The 18,708-nt window shown below is 36.9% G+C and overlaps 3 protein-coding genes and 1 pseudogene across 4 annotated transcripts; all 4 read left to right on the top strand.

Annotated features, from left to right (window-relative positions):
- Positions 1–591: 591 nt before the first annotated feature.
- On the top strand, positions 592–2,089 carry LOC145123301 (ribonuclease 3-like protein 2). The gene is made up of 4 exons (XM_079058519.1): positions 592–746; positions 1,265–1,394; positions 1,552–1,738; positions 1,853–2,089. The coding sequence occupies exons 1-4, from the start codon at positions 633–635 to the stop codon at positions 2,022–2,024; spliced, it is 603 nt and encodes a 200-aa protein (XP_078914645.1). The 5' UTR covers positions 592–632; the 3' UTR covers positions 2,025–2,089.
- A 1,134-nt stretch (positions 2,090–3,223) lies between these two features.
- On the top strand, positions 3,224–6,417 carry LOC145125363 (uncharacterized). Its single transcript, XM_079060824.1, has 2 exons — positions 3,224–3,833; positions 4,136–6,417. The coding sequence occupies exon 2, from the start codon at positions 5,638–5,640 to the stop codon at positions 6,349–6,351; it is 714 nt and encodes a 237-aa protein (XP_078916950.1). The 5' UTR covers positions 3,224–3,833; positions 4,136–5,637; the 3' UTR covers positions 6,352–6,417.
- Positions 6,418–6,684: 267 nt separating this feature from the next.
- Positions 6,685–7,823, top strand: LOC145127240 (uncharacterized). The gene is made up of 2 exons (XM_079062464.1): positions 6,685–6,747; positions 6,792–7,823. Exons 1-2 carry the CDS (start codon positions 6,685–6,687, stop codon positions 7,821–7,823), a joined length of 1,095 nt encoding a protein of 364 aa, XP_078918590.1.
- A 5,824-nt stretch (positions 7,824–13,647) lies between these two features.
- LOC145127239 (tryptophan synthase beta chain 2, chloroplastic-like) lies at positions 13,648–15,683 on the top strand (annotated as a pseudogene). Its single transcript, XR_013716435.1, has 5 exons — positions 13,648–13,682; positions 13,792–13,855; positions 14,508–14,921; positions 15,128–15,228; positions 15,526–15,683. The product of XR_013716435.1 is annotated as a tryptophan synthase beta chain 2, chloroplastic-like (transcript).
- The last annotated feature ends 3,025 nt before the right edge of the window (positions 15,684–18,708 follow it).

Genomic DNA, 18,708 nt, shown 5'->3' with positions numbered 1-18,708 from the left:
TAAGCATGCACTCAGATTTGCCATTTTGTTGAGAGGCGTGAGGACATAAAAAACGAAATTGTATGCCATGAGTGGCAAAGTGGTCAAGAAATTGTTTGTTATTGTATTAACCCCTATTGTCACATTGAAAAGCTTTCATATTTGTCTTACAGCTTACTATACTGTCTGTCTATATACAATCTATATCTTTGTTCAGGGAAAATACCAAAAAAACCCATTATGCCATTAAAATCACTATATTTTCGGATTTTGGTTAAACTAATGCTTCAAAATTGGTTGCATATCCTACATGGAATTAAAAAAGCTTACATTGCATTTTAATTTCCAGAAACTGTGTGATTAATTGCTATAGATGTAATCATTTCAACCCCATGTAGGCAATAGGCTATGCAACCGTTTTTCTTTTTGCATTATCCATTAATTTAACCAAAACCAGAAAATATAATGGTTTTAATGATGTGGAAATAACATGATGGTTTTTTTAGCATTGGGGGACAATATGTTGATTTTTTTCCTTATAAATGATGTATTTATGTCATTATTCGTTATTTTTTGTAATTGAAATTGGAGAATATGGTGCTTGTTATTATTAGGTTAGGGAATTTGTGATCGCAGTCAAAGAAGAAGATGAGATGGTAGATTATGGTGAACAAATGAAAGCTCCAAAGGTACTTGCTGATATTCTTGAATCAGTTGCTGGAGCTGTTTATGAAGATTGTGGGTTCAATTTGCAAAATCTGTGGGTGGTGAGTGGTTGTGAATTGAGATCCTATACATCTCTTCAAATTCGATTAGATTACAAACTTTTGCCTAACTAGATATTGGATCGAGAGAAGCTGATTCCTCTAACCTATGGGGATGTTTCTTTTTGACTTAATGGGCTTAATGGGTTAAGCACTTAATCTGGACAGTTATACATGGTTGCTTCTTTTTTACTTAATCTGGACGGATGACCTAATGGGTTAAGCCAAAAAAACTTGGCTTAATGTTTTAAGACACTAACCCGTTACCTATTTGCCCTCTTTTTCCTCCCAATTTCTCTCACGTTAAACCTGATGAATATTATGAAATTTGATTTTTGGAATGTAAGGGTAAAATGATCATTTAATCTCATTCAGACGGTTTATTCAGTCTAGAAAAGAAACAAAACTTATCCAGGCAAACATCATTACTCATTCAGCCACTTTACCCATACTAGTCTTAATGTGGAAAGTACAGATACATGTGTTGACTATGATCAATTGCTTTGACTTTCTGCTTTCAGGTGATTAGAGAGCTACTTGAACCGATGATTATGCTAAATGTTTTAGAGAAACAGTCGCAACCTATTACCATGGTATATGAGGCATGCGAAAAAGAGGGGAAAATTGTTGACACCAAGAAGGGGAGGAAAGGTTAGAGCTTCTCTAACAAATACCAACTTCTTTCCCAATACAACTACTATTATATGCATTTGCATCCTTGAAAAGAGATGCAAATAGTAATATACCATATCTAATATATTTGCAAGCATTTATGTTGATGGAAGATTTATTGCTTCTGGCTCTTCAGGGAAAAAAGAGAATGTCAAACTTCATGCAGCTGAGGTTGCTTTATCTAACTTAACAAGGCTAAAAAGCACTGATGCAATAAGTCTACACATGGATGTTGATTGTGGTGAAGCCACTGAGATTAAAGGTGCTAAACTAAAAATACATGAACTTTGTAACAGGAGAAAGTGGCCAAAAGGGACTTACAGGTATGTAAATATTTTGCCTTTATTACTACTTTGATCATGTTGTATATTTAATTAAAATGGAAACCAAATAAATCACAAAATCTGTTTAATCTTAATGTTTTTTTTTTCTTGCAGAATTGAGCAAGAATTGGGTCCTGCACACGATAGAAGATACATAGCATCCGTGCAAATTGAACTTTCTGATAAGATATTTTTCATGAAGGCAGAAGAGAGGTCAAAAGTTAAGGATGCCGAAAATTCTGCCGCCTCAATTATGTTTTCTTCTTTGCGAGATTTAGGATATTAATGAATGTTGGAAAACAGACAACTAACATATATAGATGTCTAGAAAGATATGTATATCTCTAAACAAACAACTCAGATTTGTATCTAATATTTGCCTCATTTGATCATTAAAAGAGTTAGCAAGTAAATAGTGAGTTTATTTGATAACAGGTCTTAGCCTTTTTTATCATTAGTTTATATATGTAACTATAAAACCGGTTTTTAGGCTATCGGAGTTCGGTTAAATCCGGACCAGTTTTTATCAGATTTTTGCATGAGATATGGATTTCAAGTATAACCATTTATGGATTTCGATAATCTGGGTTTTTAATACTTCGTCGGATTAACCTACATAAAATACTCCTAAGTCGTAAAAAAGCTTTATAAAAACATTCGTTGTAAAAAATAGTTAAAGATTCTGATTTAGATGATCCGGTTTTTTAAAAGTCGATTTCGGATAAACGAACAAAACGTCAAAAAGTTAAAAATATTCCTAAGTTATAAAAAAGCTTTACAAAAAAACATAATTAACTTGTAAAAAAAAGTTATGGCTTCGGATGATCCGATTTTTTAAAAGCCGGTTTCATATAAACGAACAAAATGTCAAAAAATAACAAACAAAATGTTAAAAGATTTAAAAAAAATAAACGAACAAAACATCAACAAAAAACAAATAAAAATAATGTATACAAGTGATTTTACTTTACTATTTTATAATCAGTATTCTTGCAACTAGTTTCAAACTATGGTTTAACCCTAAACAAGCATATAACTACAATCAAAAGGAGCAAGACCCACATCCAAACAAACCCTAATCATTATAAGAAAATTCATGCAACATTACTACAAAAACCTCTCTTTTGGTTTCTATTTAGGGAGGAATTGCTAGCTTATGTAATAAACTATGCAAGTGTAGAAGGAATTAGCTGGAATATTGAAGGACTATGTTAGTAGGAAAAGCTTTATGAGATATGTGTGAAGTGGGCCCCTATTTTTTTATTTTAAATTCTGAAAAATATAAAGAGTTTTAAAATATTTAAAAAATGTTATAAAATATCATTAAGGGCAACATAGTATTTTTCGACCGGTTTTCTTTTTCAAAAGTCTTTTTTTTCAATATGTTAGGGAGGAACAGCCCAGAAGGACCATTTCAATAAATTTGACAAACAACATGGACCATTTCAGGAATTTGTTCTAAACTTTTAGGCAGTAGAAGGTTGGAGAAGAGGTTTCTTGCATCTGATTGGTGAGGCTAAGGCGGTGGAAAATAAAGGTGAGGCAAGGCGGTGGAATATAATAACGAGAAAACCATGGCAACTGCATGAAAAATTAATAAGGGTGTGGCCAATGTGAATTCCCAAACTTTCCTGTTCACCGCTGCATGAGAATTAATATGTATATAATGTCAACCCACATCTTATAAATGAGAAAAAAAAACGTTGTGATGACAAATCCTAGTTGACGCTACCGGCAAGTGTGTGGCACACTCTACCGCCGCCGTTCTCATTGACTCTGATCGTATGGCGTTCTCATTGACAACCCTAGCTCACATAACTGCCGCCCCACCAACTCTGCTTATCCACCAATTTTTAATCCCTATCCTTCACAACTATCCCCTCAATTGATGAGATTTGGGTTCCGCTCGTCGTTTGCGTTTTCTTGTGTTCTCTCGAAACAATCAACGGGGCAAGTGGTGTCAGCTCTCCAGCAGCCCGATTCATTCGCCTGTTTTGGTAACTATGGTGGGAAGTATGTCCCGCAAAACCTATTGTTCGCGCTCTCCGAGCTTGAATCCGCTTTCAAAGCTCTCCCTACCGACCATGAGTTCCAGGTTTCATGCGTTGATCGTTATAGAAAAGTCCTCTTTTTTATGTTAATGTTCATGATTTTACCAAACCGTATCAGTTAGTTGAAACAATGCTCCAATTTTACAGTAGCGCTTGCTTGTTGATATGTTAAGGGGTATCTCCAAAGACGCTCTTAACTCTAAGTGTAAATGGTTAAATGTCGCTTCATTTTTTGCATTTCATGCAATAAAATGGTTTTATATGAATATGCAACTTTGTAACCTGGGTATGTCATGGCATTCTATCCATTAAATGCTTATTTATGCAATGTTTTTTCATTTTTTAGGCAAGACGGAATCGTGGAAAAAGATAAAGACGGTACCGGCGGTACCGCCCAGAAACAATAACTCAACATTGGTTTCGCCGGGTTCCGCCGGGTTCAGTGGCTTCACATTTGAAAAATGGGTTGGTGAACTCGTTGGTAAATTTAGAAAGTAGGAATCAATGTTTTGTTTTTTTGTAGCAGCTTTCCAAAAGATTCCCTGCAAGAGAAGTAATGCATGTGACTAAAGTTAATGCATATAGCTGTCACTCTTAAATTGCATTTTAGCTTTGACTTTGACTATATTCTTTGACTACATTGATACGGGTTCTTTTTTTTTTTAACTTTTTTATTTTACAAGTTTATTTACTCTATGGTTTTGTAGTATTTTGCCATATTATATATAGATGAATAAATAATTCATTCATTTGTAGTGTTTTTACTCTGGAAAATTTTATGTTTCATTTGATTCATTTAGTTACATTCAATGGATTCCCGAGGCAAAGCTAAACAAACCAGTTCTAGTCAAAAACACAAATCCACACAAGGCGGTTCAAGTCAAGATATTCCATTTTCTTTTCAAGATTTTCAAAATCCAAACTATCAACAATACCAAAACTACCAAAGCTACCAAAACTACCAACAAAACCAAAACTATCCACAACAATATTTCCCGGTGCAACAATCTTACAACACATTTAGACTTCCAGAGGAAAATCAGAGTTAGGGAGGAGGGAGTCGTTCCATCCCAACCCACCGAACCCACTGTCACATCACATTTTCTCTTTTATTTTTTTTTCATTTTTCCGAACCCACAACACTCGGAAATCCTATCTTTTTGAACCCACTCAACCCATTCAATTAAAAAAAATACAAAACAACTAATGTACAAGTTTTAAAGCACATGGTACAGAGAAAATAAGAAAGAGAAAGTAGAGAGAGATGATGAAGTGGGTTGGTGAAACCAATCAACCCACTCGTTGAAGCAGGAGTGGTACCGCCGATAACTCTATTGCTAATTAAGATTTTACATTTGATTGTTTTGTATTTTTTTTTAATTGAGTGGGTTCAAAAAGATATGATTTCCTTGTGTTGTGGGTTCGGAAATATGAAGAAAAACAAAAGAGAAAAAGTGATGTGGCAGTGGGTTCAGTGGGTTGGGAGGGAATGACTCCCTCCTCCCTTATAATCCATGGAATCAGTTTTCTCAAAGGGTTCCAGAAACCCAATTCCAATCTTCTCAACCCGAGAATTTCCAGTTCCGTGATGCTCAGAATGAAGAATCTGACAGTGCTAGTGACGACCCAGCTCCCGAAAGAATCGAAGAAGAAACCAGCGAGGAGTTGCAACCCGTTGCTGAGAAAAAACGCAACTATACACTCCGCCAGAAGCGAAAGAACTGGGTGGAACGCGAAGAGTTGGCTTTGGCTAGGGCATATGTCGATGTTTCTAAAGATAAACAACGCGGAAATCAACAAAGGTTCGATGCATTTTGGGAGAGGGTTCTAGAGCATTTCAGTGTTCAAATGGGAGGTTCAGATCGGTCACGACACCAAGTAAACTCAAAATGGAAAGACCTCCAAAACAAATGTAATGCTTTCAACGGCATCTATAACCGTAAGATGAACAGTGTGGCTAGCGGGAGATCTGAGGCTGATGTTTTACAATCTTCACTAAGCGAGTATCGGAGGACTATTAACCAGAAATGTTTTCCTCATCAACAAGCTTGGGAGTGGTTGAAAGACAACGCGAAATGGGCATTTGTTACAAAAGTGGGCGAAGACTCCCCGCCTCCTTCTTCAAAACGAACCAAAACATCTTCATCCAACGCCTACACATCATCATCTGATCCACAATATCCTCCTGGATTCTCCCCCCAACAACAACAGTTGTTTAGTGTTGAAGACTCACCGCCTCAGAGAAAAAGAAAAGGAAAGAAAGCGGCATCAACATCATCAACAGAAAATGAAATGTTTGATCTCGTCAAACAAATTGCCGGCATCAAGACTGCAACCGAAACAGAGGCAGAACAGAGACAACGGTACCGGGAACAAAAATTGCGCATTCTCGAAGCTAATGAAGAACGAAAAGCTCAATTGTTGGATCGCGAGATAGAGAACCAAGATATGGAGTATTTTCTCCGGCCGCATGATCATTTGACTGGAGGTATTTTGCGCACGGTGCTTGAAAGGAAACGACAAATTGCAACTAAGTATGGTTGGGAGTTACAGAACCCGTGAAGTTCAAAATGTCGACATCATTTGACTGGAGAATCTTTCTCTTTATTATTATTTTTTTTATTTTTATTTTTATTTTATTTTCATGTTCATTTTTATTTTATTTTTATTTTTATTTTTATTTTTATTAAGATTCTCTATATGTATCCTTGTTTCATTATCTATATATAGCTATGCTTGTTTCATTATCTATATATATATATATATATATATATATATATATATATATATATATATATATATATATATATATATATATATATATGCATGTTTGTTTCATTTTCTCTCTAACTTTTCTCTTCTTTCAAAATGAATCCAAACATTTGGAAAATAGTAATGGAAGTTAACGATGACGGTTCATCATCTGATGATGAACTTATCAACAATAATTTGTTACCTGTATTGTCTCGTACTGCACAACTGCTTCTTCAGAATAATGCTAGTTCAAGCAACATTCAAAGGAGAAACACAATCGTTTAGAGGCTGAACGACTGCTGATCCGACATTATTTTGCAGATGATTCAACCTATGGTCACGCGCAATTCCGCAGAAGGTTTCGTATGAGCAAAGGTTTGTTTATGCGACTTGTTGGTGACCTGGAGACGAATTATCCTTATTTTCAAACAACATGGGATGCAACAAATCAAAGAAGTTTCAGTGCGCTACAAAAATGCACATCAGCAATACATCAATTAGCGAAGGGTTATAACCCAGACTCGTTAGATGAGTATCTAAATCTGTCAGAAAGAACTTCTCGTGAATCTCTTGAAAACTTTTGCTACGGTGTTGTCCAAATGTATAAGGCTGAATATTTACGCCGTCCAACATCCACTGACATTCAACTTTTGTATGAAACACATGAAGCTAGACATGGATTCCCTGGAATGCTTGGTAGCATTGATTGCACACATTGGAATTGGAGGAATTGTCCAACGGAATTGAGAGGCCAATATATGAGGGGTGACCATCAGTATCCATCAATGATACTAGAAGCGGTGACGTCACAAGATTTATGGTTTTGGCATGCATTCTATGGTGTAGCCGGGTCTAACAATGATTTAAACGTCCTCTACCAATCACCATTGTTTGATGAGAAATATCATGGAACAGGACCCGATTGTTCATTTTATCTGAATGGTGAACACTACAAACATGGTTACTATCTTGCGGATGGAATATATCCATCATGGGCTGTATTTGTGAAGGCATATCCATATCCAGTTACCGACAAAAAGATACGGTTCAAGGCGGCACAAGAATCAGCAAGAAAGGATGTAGAACGTGCTTTTGGGGTCCTTAAAGGACGTTGGGACATATTAAAGATGCCTGCACGAGCTATGACGGTGAAGAAAACAAAAAATATAATGTACGCTTGCATTATACTACACAATATGATATTGAAAGATGAGGGTGCTGCGATATGTCCTGTGTATCAGCCCGATCCCCCTGTTGGGGTTGGAAAACTCTTCTATTAAACACGAAAATAGAATTACAATAGGAGGAGCAACTCTCACACTCAACTATTACAAAAAACCAACCCTCTCACTAACACTCTCACTCTAAGTGTTATACTATCTGTTTCTCTGTGTTTTTGGGATGCATACAACTGAAGAATGAAGTCTCTATTTATAGTCTTGGCAGCCACCATTGTAGTTGCGTCTATTAATTGTGTTCATCATAGGGTGGGAAGAAAAACTTGTCCCGTAGGTTTCATTTTGTCAACAATGATGGCTACTGTAGCTTTGGAGGCTTTAGAGGCTGGAACACAACAAATCTCCCCCTCCAGTCTCTGTCCAACAATCCTCATCCCAACTATGTCAGCACATAGTCTGTGTTTCTCTTGTGTCACCACCTTTGTCAACATGTCTGCAGGATTGTTATTGGTGTTGATCTTTAACAACTTCAATTCTCGTCCCTCAATTGCTTCTCTAAGCCAGTGATAACGTATATCAATATGTTTTGTACGGGAATGGTACATCGAGTTCTTACTCAGGTCCATAGCACTCTGACTATCGCAATGAATGATGTACTCTTCTTGTGGAAAGCCTAATTCTTGAAGAAACCTTTCATCCATATAAGCTCCTTCCCAGCTTCAACGGCAGCAATATACTCGGCTTCTGTTGTTGACAGTGCGACACACTTCTGTAACTTGGATTGCCACGAGATAGCTCCCCCTGCCAAAGTAAAAATGTAACTTGATGTAGATTTCCTACTATCAAGATCTCCTGCCATATCGGCATCTGTATAACCTTCCACGATTGGCTTTGCTCCCCCGTAGCATAAACATAGTTTCGAACTACCCTTCAGGTATCGAAGTATCCATTTGACTGCTTCCCAATGTTGTTTTCCCGGATTAGCTAGATATCTACTCATAACACCGACAGCATGAGCAATATCTGGTCTTGTACACACCATTGCATACATAAGACTTCCTACGGCTGAGGAATAGGGGACTGCCTTCATCTCTTCTTTTTCTTTCTCAGAAGATGGACAATTTTTCTTACTCAACTTGAAGTGGTTAGCCAAGGGCGTACCAACGGGCTTGGCATTTTCCATGTTGAACCTTTTTATCACACGTTCAACATACTCTTCCTGTGATAAGAACAATTTTCTTGATTTTCTATCACGGATAATTTTCATGCCCAATATCTGTTGTGCTTGGCCTAAGTCTTTCATATCAAAGAACTTAGACAAATCCTTCTTCAAGTTGTTGATCATCATTGCATCTTGGCCCACTATCAACATATCATCCACGTAGAGCAAAAGGATGACAAATTTCCCATCTGGAAACTTCTTCAGATAGACACAATGGTCTGCAACAGTTCTCTTGTACTCATGATTCATCATAAATGAATCAAACTTCTTGTACCACTGCCTTGGGGCTTGCTTAAGACCATAAAGGCTCTTCTTTAATTTACAGACGAGATGCTCTTTCTTTGGGACTTTAAAGCCATCAGGTTGCTCCATGTATATTTCTTCATCCAAATCACCATGGAGAAAGGCTGTTTTCACATCCATCTGCTCAAGTTCAAGATCTAGACTGGCAACTAATCCGAGTACAACTCGGATAGACATCATCTTCACAACTGGCGAAAAAATTTCATCAAAGTCGATTCCTTCTTTTTGTTGGAAACATTTGACAACGAGTCTCGCCTTATACTTCATAGTATTTCCCTTGCCGTCTTTCTTCAACTTGAAAACCCACTTGTTTTTCAAGGCTTTCTTTCCTTTGGGGAGGTTTACCAACTCATATGTTTGATTCTTCTGCAAAGAATTCATTTCTTCTTCCATGGCCTTCTGCCAATTTGCTTTGTCAATATGAGATTGAGCTTCTTGAAAGCTCTCTGGCTCCCCCTCACTAGTAAGAAGGATGTAGTTTGAAGTCGGATATCTTCTTGATGGAGCACGGACTCGTTCGGATCGTCGAAATTGAGTTCCTTCATTTGCAACTTCTGGCAGTGGATCTAAATTATCCAGGGGTGGAAGCTCCCCCTCATCAACACCTTCTTGATATGCATCATCGACTTCTTCATCCACTTCTTCAGCGGAAACATCTTCTTTATTTTCATATATTATATCTGAAACTTTGGAGCTTTGTTGCTTGTTAACCGGTGCCTTGAAATCATAATACTGGTTTTCATAGAAAACCACATCTCTACTTCGAATAACCTTCTTTAGTTCTGGGTCCCATAGCCTGTACCCGAACTCTTCATCTCCATATCCAATAAAGATGCATGGAGTGGATTTGAGGTCCAACTTCTTCCGCAGTTCACTTGATACATGTGCAAACGCCTTGCACCCAAATACTCTCAAGTGAGAATATGATATGTCTTTACCCGTCCATATCTTCTCCGGAACTTCAAAATTCAATGGAGCGGAAGGTGACCTATTTATTAGATAGCAAGATGTCAATACAGCTTCACCCCAGAATGGCTTTGGGAGTTTAGTCATGCTGAGCATGCATCGAACTTTCTCAACAATGGTGCGATTCATCCGTTCTGCTACACCATTGTGTTGTGGGGTTCGTGGGACAGTCTTTTCATGTCTGATACCATGTTCCGTGCAGTATTTAGAGAACTCACGGGAATAATATTCGCCTCCATTATCTGATCGGAGACATTTTAGCTTCTTGCATGTTTGTCTTTCCACAATTGCATGAAAAGCTTTGAAGCGGTCCAATACTTGGTCCTTCGTTCTCAAACAGTATGCCCATACTTTTCGTGACGCGTCGTCAATGAATGTCACAAAATACCGGCTTCCACCAAGAGATTCTACTTCAATGGGTCCACATACGTCGGAGTGGACAAGGCTCAGCAACTCAGAGCGGTTCTTTCTTGTGGAGCTAAAGGAAACTCTGTGTTGTTTCCCGAATAGGCAGTATTTACAAGGATCCAAGGCAACATCTTTTGCCATTGAAATGGACTCCTTCTTTGCAAGAGTCGTCAATCCCTTCTCGCTCATGTGGCCTAGTCTTCTATGCCACAAGTTTGGTGATGTCTCTTCTTTAACAACATTGAGACTTGGTTGAAGCAACTTTGCATGACTTTTATAAAGAGTACCATCAAGTTTTCCCCTTACAACAACCATAACACCTTTCAACAACTTCCAGGTGCCATTTTTGAATTGATTATCATATCCTTGGATGTCAAGAGCTCCAACTGAGATAAGATTCATTCTCAGCTCTGGGACATGCCGAACATCTTTCAACACCAATGTACATCCAACATTGGTCTTTAAATGCACATCACCAATACCAGCAATGCTTGAGAAACTGGTGTTTCCCATCTTCACGGTACCATGGTCTCCGGGTTTATAAGTACTGAATAAATCTCGGTTTGGAGTCGAATGATATGATGCAGCGCTATCAATCACCCACTCATCATCATGAGTTTCAACATGTAGGCATGCTTCCTCCTCGTATGTAACAAGGGCAACGTCTTGTGTTATGGTGACCATGGTTTCACCATTCTCCCTGCTTGGATTCTGGCTTGTCTCGGGCTGCTCTCGTAAGAACCTTCGGTAATCACTCCTTTTGTGGCTATAATAATTACAATGATTGCAATAGCCTTCGAACCATGTATTTGAAGATTTACCTCGCTCTCGCGATTTCCCTCGATCTCGTGATTTCCCACGATCTTGGGATCTTCCTCTACTTTGACCATGTCTACCTCTGCCTCTACCTCGACCTCGGCCTCCAGTTCTGCCTCCGCCTCTTTCTTTGTTTTCTGACACGAGGGCAAAAGACTGGTCTGTACCAGCTTCTTTCCTTCTGGCTTCCTCGTTCATTAGGGCATCTGTGACCATCTCCATTGTCACTTTACCACCGGGGGCAGAATTGCTGAGAGTCACAACAAGCGTCTCCCAATTATCTGGTAGAGAACTCAAGAGCAATATGGCTTGTTCCTCGTCTTTGAGAACCTAATCAGCAGCACCGAGCTGGTTTACGAGATCCTGGAACTGACTCGTATGCTCGGTTATGGACGTACTACTTCGTAACTTGTGGTTTACAAGGCGCCTCATCAGCAAGGTCTTGTTGCGTGCCGTCTTTGCCTGATACATATTCTCGAGCTTCTCCCAAAGTTTGTACGCGTCTGTCTCTTGAGATACATGATGAAAAACACTGTGGTCGATCCACTGTCGAATTTGTGCCACCGTTTTCCTGTTTATTCTCGTCCAAACTTTGTCTGTCTTCGTGTTGGGTTTGACGCCTTGCTTTTCTATAGGCTCTGCTAAATCTTTCAGATTAAGCAAATCTTCCATCCTTGGCTTCCACATGTTGTAATTTGTGGGCGTAAGTCGAACCATCGTAATCGTACTTGTAGATTCCATCGAAAATAATTGCAAATTTATTTTACAAATATTTCGAGGAAAAATTAGATAAAACCGAGCTCTCGGTTGGATTCGGAAGCGTCAAAAATGGTGGGGTAGAATTTTTCGGGCTCAAAATATACTTTCTTGAAAAGTTATGGATTAATTTGTAACTTTTCAGAATTATAAGGACTAAACTGTAATTTTCGCAGCATACAGGGACTAATCTGAAACGTTTCTGCCAACCAGGGACCTTTCTGAAACTTTTCTGAAGTCTAGGGAGCAAACAGGTTACTTTCGGAACAAACAGGGACCGAACTGCAGTGTTTTAGAAACAGAGGGACCTTTCTGCAATTTTTTGGAACTTCAGGGGCTAAACTGCAACTTCCTGAAATTCTGGTCAATGATGACCTCACTGATGACGTCACTCCTTCTTCCCCGGCAGTCTTCTCCGGCCACCTGGTTTTTCCGGCGACTTTTCCGGCCAGATTTGACCAACTTTGACCAACAATTTGAGGGCCTTCTGGTGGTCAAAAAATTACGAAAAATATATTTTCGGAATCCTTGAAACAAGCCCTTTCCAACGGTGTACTCAAAAACGGATTTTGAGACAAAAATTTTTTGACGAAAAAACAGAGAAATTCGTAAAGAATTCCCTGGACACCGAACGGGGCTCTGATACCAGTTGTTGGGGTTGGAAAACTCTTCTATTAAACACGAAAATAGAATTACAATAGGAGGAGCAACTCTCACACTCAACTATTACAAAAAACCAACCCTCTCACTAACACTCTCACTCTAAGTGTTATACTATCTGTTTCTCTGTGTTTTTGGGATGCATACAACTGAAGAATGAAGTCTCTATTTATAGTCTTGGCAGCCACCATTGTAGTTGCGTCTATTAATTGTGTTCATCATAGGGTGGGAAGAAAAACTTGTCCCGTAGGTTTCATTTTGTCAACAATGATGGCTACTGTAGCTTTGGAGGCTTTAGAGGCTGGAACACAACACCCCCACCGACGAAATTGATGACCAAGAAATAATACATGAATTGCGCAATGCTGAAACCCACCACCAGCTTCGATCTGATCTTACTGATCACATTGAACATGTCTACATTCCAACTCTAGATAATAACTAGTTAATTTCAATTGCCGTTTTAGGATTTAAATCATGTTGTCTTTTTTTTAGTGTATTTTTTTAATTATCGTGTTTTATAATTATCGTGTATTTTTTTTAAGTGTGGTTTTTAATTAAATGTTATTTTAAATATTATTTTAGAAATTTTTTTTAAATTAGCAAAAAAAAATCAAAAAAATGTTATGTTTTATTTTAATTTATATTTTCTAATTTACTTAAATAAAAAAGAATATTAAATGTTATTTTTAATATTATTTTAGAATTTTTTTAAATTAGCAAAAAAAAATGAAAAAATAAAAAAGAATGATATGGAAAGTGGGTTGAGTGGGTTGAGAAATATATGATTTTCATATGGTGTGGGTTGGGAAAGATAGAAGAAAGAGAAAGTAAAAAAGTTGATGTGATATTGGGTTCAGTGGGTTGGGAGGGAAGGATTCCCTCCTCCCTTATACCAATTTATGCAATAATAATGTTTCACCTTTTTACCTTTGCAAGGGTGTTTCGCTTTTTTCCAATGTATGCACCTACTGCTAATTTCAACTGGTTGAACATGTTACTGGTAAACTACTGCACATTTTTGGTCCTATAATAAAACGTGGTTGCATATTTCATCTAAAAAACAACTTTGTTGCATAAATTGGGAAAAGAGTGAAATGTGGTTGCATAAGAGAGATTTAACCCTAGAATAAATGTAAAATATAGGTATTAAAGTAATTTTACTGAAGTATTTGATAACCAGTATGATTGCAACTGGTATGAAACTGATCATTTGATCCTAAACAATGAATGATATAACCATAAGCAAAAGTAGAAGCTGGGTACCCAATCATTGATCACTTGCAAGACGGTGCATCCATACAGACATAATTTTTTTAAGAAAATGTGTGCAAATATATTATATTACTAAAAAATCAGCGATTTGTGGTAATTTATGGAATAAATTATGTAAGTGCAGAAGGAATTAAATGGTATATTAAGGAGCTATGTTTGGGGCGAGAGACCTCTACTTTTTGCAAAACGACTTACAGAGTATATATTATCAAGGTCCGAATGGTGAAGGGCCAGAAATCTATCTTAAAAGGGAAGATATTAATCCTGGAAACTTAATTAATCCTGTTTATGGTCTTTTTCAAGATTGAAATATGTGACACTAAAAACAACTTTGATGATACCTTGATTTTGATCATTTTGATATAACATGATTTATTTAGGTGAGAATAGTTCATTCAGATGCGACATCAGAGGCCATAAGAGACTGGATAACCAACCCGGAAACAAGTCATTACATCATAGGTTCAGTGGCGGGCCCCCATCCTTACCCCATGATGGTGCGTGAATTCCATGCAGTAATCGGTAAAGAAACACGAAAACAGGCAATGGAAAAATGGGGTGGAAAACCAGATGTTTTAGTTAGTTTTGTTGGTGGTGAATCAAATGCCATGGGCGTGTTTAATGAATTTGCTGAAGATAAACAAGTCAGATTGATTGGAGTTGAGGCTGCAGGTTCTTTGCTTGATATTGCCAAACTATAAACGTGCAACCACTTTAACAGAAGAAGGTCCCATGACTTACTACTTGTTACAAGATGATGGTCAAATTGTTGACCTTCATTCCATTAGTGCCGGGTAATGCAACAAATAGCTATGTACTTGACAACTTTTTTTCTTGCTAAAGTTTTTCAAAATCCACACCACCCTAGACACCTTTTATCAAACATCTTGAAAAAACAAACGGAAAAAAAATCGTTTTTTGATTCTTAAGGTGCAGGGTGGGCATTTTCGGGATTAAAACCAAATTTCTTTAATTTTGTTCTGCTTTAATGTAAATGTAGGCTGGGCCTTGTTGGAGTGGGACCTGAACACAACTCCAACTCTCTGAAGGATTTAGGGCGGGTTGAATATTATAGCATCACTGATAAGGAGGCTTTGGAAGGTATATCATATTTGTGTTGATGTGATTTTGTAAAAAAATACTACAAATTAGTCCCTTTTTTGTTCCTAAAAGATAAGATGCATTTGTATCCCTTTTTTCCTTGGGCCATTTAGGTCAACACCTGTCTGTTTAAAATAACCTTTTTGCCCTTGTGTTCTTTCATCTCATCCATCTTCATCAGGTAACAATTTAGGGTTCATGAAGTGAACATCAAGAAGAAGAAGATTAAAAAGGGGTACAAACGGCCCTTCTCTGCATTTTGTGTTATTTTATTGATTGTTGTTTTCTGTTGTGCAGCTTTTGATAGAGTGCCAAAATTAGTGGGCATAAAGCCTGGTTTAGAAGCGTTTCATGCATTGGCTTATCTAGAGAAGCTATGCCCCACCTTAGCTAATGCCACCAAGGTTGTCCTCAACTGCAGTGCTAGAGGAGAGAATGAATTTTTGCTTATTTAAATGCTCTTGTTTAAGAGATTGATCACCATAAATAACAGTTATGATATTTTTGGAAACATTATGTTCTTGCATGTTAGGATATACTTGTTTACCTTTGCCCCACTTATCTCCTTTTTCTTTAGTCCCACTGCTTTGTCACATAATTAGTTATACGTAGAGGCTGCCAATAACTTCTGTTACCCTTAACCCGTTCTTATATGACTTGAGTAAATATTAATGTGTAATCATACAAAAATCTTTAACAGAATAACAATATAGACAACAAAACCAAATGAGGGTGTATACATCATACACCAATTTCTTTGCATAGGGGTTTAGACATTGAATGATTATTTTTTTCGTGATAGAAAGTTAATTGAATGAAAAGATCGGTTGTCTAAGGGTCCATGGGTCATGCATTTTTACACAATTGTAAGTCAACATGTTAAAATTGATACCCCCAACAAACATTTCCTTTAAAAATCTACAAAATTTGATCTTGTCACATAATTAAAAGAAATTCTTAATGAAAGTAATTCGCAAAACCACAAGTAGACATTCCTTGATGCCGCTTACCGTTTTTGACCAAACAAAAAGCTTTTTCTATTAGCAACTTGCCTACAAGGCAGTTATCGTTTGTTGGAGTCTCATGTTGACTAGATGTACATCCATCCCACCGATTATATTGTAGAAAGATTCAAGGATTCTACATATCTATTCCAGTAAATTTGAAATTTAAAGTCTTAAATCATAATCATATATCCGATTCTATAAAAAAGTTGTAATACTTTGGTTCAAGAAAAAGCACAATTGTAATACTTTGGTTCAAGAAAAAGCACAATTTGACTATGTTTATATGTAGACTTTTACTGCAAAAAGAAATACTCAAAGTCAAAGGATATTGGGAATTTGTAAACAACTTCCCCGAATGACATAACAACCACAGTATACTAATATATATATATATATATATATATATATATATATATATATATATATATATATATATATATATATATATATATATATATATATCTTTTCCTTTTCATATGTAATATATGCAATCAACCATATGTCATATTTTATTTTTGTAAATGTAGAACCAAGAAGTCATAGCTTTGAGTTTGTATAACAATAAAATGTAACCAATTTATTTATCTTTTTAGTAGATTAGAGACAGTAGAAATTAGGCTTGTAATTTAAATATTTTATCAATCATTCTAAGATGATTATTTTTATTAGTTTTTAGTCGTTGATTATATATATTCATTCTCATCTATGACTTAATTATTAACTTGCTAATATTATTGTTTTTAACTTAGAGTTGTTAATTCGATTAGAAATCAATAGACTTTTGCAAAAGATAAATATAGATGGAAGCCCTTTTTTATTTTAAAATTTTGACTCCACACTCCTACTCACCAAAGTTGTTACCATCAAACCTGATCTATCAAATGTTTCTAAAATAACAATTTTGTCCCTACTTTTATTTTTATAGTTTACCCCATCAAAAATATAATATTAATGAACCCTACAAAATATAAATCGTTACCACTCCTTTAATTTATTTAATTGCATCTATCTATTTTGTTGTGGACAAAATTGCAGAAATGATCATTGTGGTTGGCAAATTTATGTGTTTTTGGTCCAAAACGAAATGTTGGTGTACCACTTGTCCAAAATTGGATATTTCTATTGTTTTTAGTCCCTATCTACTAAAAAAGTCCATTATGCCCTTATAATTTGTTTTTCCACTTTTTTATTATCTATTTTTATTCAAAATATAAAAAAACCCACCATACTCGTTTTCCCTTCCTGTTCAGACCTCTAGCCCATTCCCGTTCACTCTTTCTTACACACAGATAAACACATCTCTCTCTCTCTCTCACCCCCCCCCCCCCCCCCCCGATAACACCCTGAATGCCACCATCATTCTGTACTGATCGCCGCTAAATACCGCCTGAAACCTTCAAAAGCCACCGATATATTTGTACATCGGGAAAGGAGTGACGAATTGTGTCAGCAGAGACAGCAGGGGAGTTTAAACCCAAATCTAATCGGCTACCGGACATCATGTGACAACCCGAACCTTTTTCCGTTTCCATTAACCGATTTTCGTTAATAAAATTTGAATTTTTATTAAGTTCCCGTCAAACTTCTTGGTTTAGAAAATCATCTAGTTTTATATAATTAAATTTTTATACGAGTTGGAACCAAAATCGCGCAAAAAACCCGAACCCTCTTGAAAAACCAAACAGTTTTCGGCCTAAGTGAGTTTACGGCCGTAAACCCGTGTACGACCGTACACTCGTTTACGGCCAACGTCGGGTGGACCCCACCACCGACCATGAAAACCCCTTATAAATACGAGTCCCTACCCCTCATTTGCACTTTTTCTGGCCGAAAACTCTCTCATTCTCTCTCTATCTCTTGACCGTAAACCCCAAAAACACCCTCATTTCTCCCGAAAAATCATCAAGAAACACTTTTGGAGGTTGTTTAGGAGCATCTAAAACACGTTTTCATCGAATCCAACATCCTTGTTCTTGAGTTTACGGCCGTACACACTTCATATCTTCAAATCTTCAAAGGCCATAAACCTGTTTACGGTCGTACACTCATCGAATCTTCAAAGGCCGTAAACCCTTCAAGAGGCTGTTCATGGCCGTAAACCCCCTTCACGGCCGCAAACTCTCCATAAGCAGTGAATTAGACTGAAAACCCATTTTCCTCGATTCAATCAAGTCCCGGTAACATTTCTCAACAGAAAGAAAGTGTTTTTCTAACACATTATCTAACGAAATCGCTAATTTAGATACATATATGCATTTAATTATTATTAGGATTCTGTTAAGTGCCACATACAACAACTCGAGGGTCTTCATTTTCAGTTCATTGATTCGACGCTTGCACACAACTAACAGTGAGTTCATACCCCTATGCTTTTACTATTTTTAAGATTTTCAGGGGGGAATACAAGCCAGACACAAATGATTTTGTGAACTTATACAAAAGAATTTCAAAACTTATGCAATTGATACAACCA

Source organism: Lactuca virosa, chromosome 7, assembly GCF_052849685.1.
Source record: "Lactuca virosa cultivar CGN04683 chromosome 7, Lactuca_virosa_CGN04683_v6, whole genome shotgun sequence".
NCBI lineage: Eukaryota > Viridiplantae > Streptophyta > Magnoliopsida > Asterales > Asteraceae > Lactuca > Lactuca virosa.
Note: the sequence above shows the minus strand (reverse complement) of the source record. Positions and strands in the feature narration are given on the sequence as shown.

Excerpts from the sequence above, each read along its gene's own strand:
- LOC145123301 (XM_079058519.1), top strand. The coding sequence starts at position 633 with ATGGTAGATTATGGTGAACAAATGAAAGCTCCAAAGGTACTTGCTGAT. Across the intron at positions 747-1,264 it reads ATTTGCAAAATCTGTGGGTG|GTGATTAGAGAGCTACTTGA; the intron begins GTGAGTGGTTGT and ends TTCTGCTTTCAG. Across the intron at positions 1,395-1,551 it reads CACCAAGAAGGGGAGGAAAG|GGAAAAAAGAGAATGTCAAA; the intron begins GTTAGAGCTTCT and ends CTGGCTCTTCAG.
- LOC145125363 (XM_079060824.1), top strand. The coding sequence starts at position 5,638 with ATGGGAGGTTCAGATCGGTCACGACACCAAGTAAACTCAAAATGGAAA.
- LOC145127240 (XM_079062464.1), top strand. The coding sequence starts at position 6,685 with ATGGAAGTTAACGATGACGGTTCATCATCTGATGATGAACTTATCAAC. Across the intron at positions 6,748-6,791 it reads TCAACAATAATTTGTTACCT|TTCAAGCAACATTCAAAGGA; the intron begins GTATTGTCTCGT and ends GAATAATGCTAG.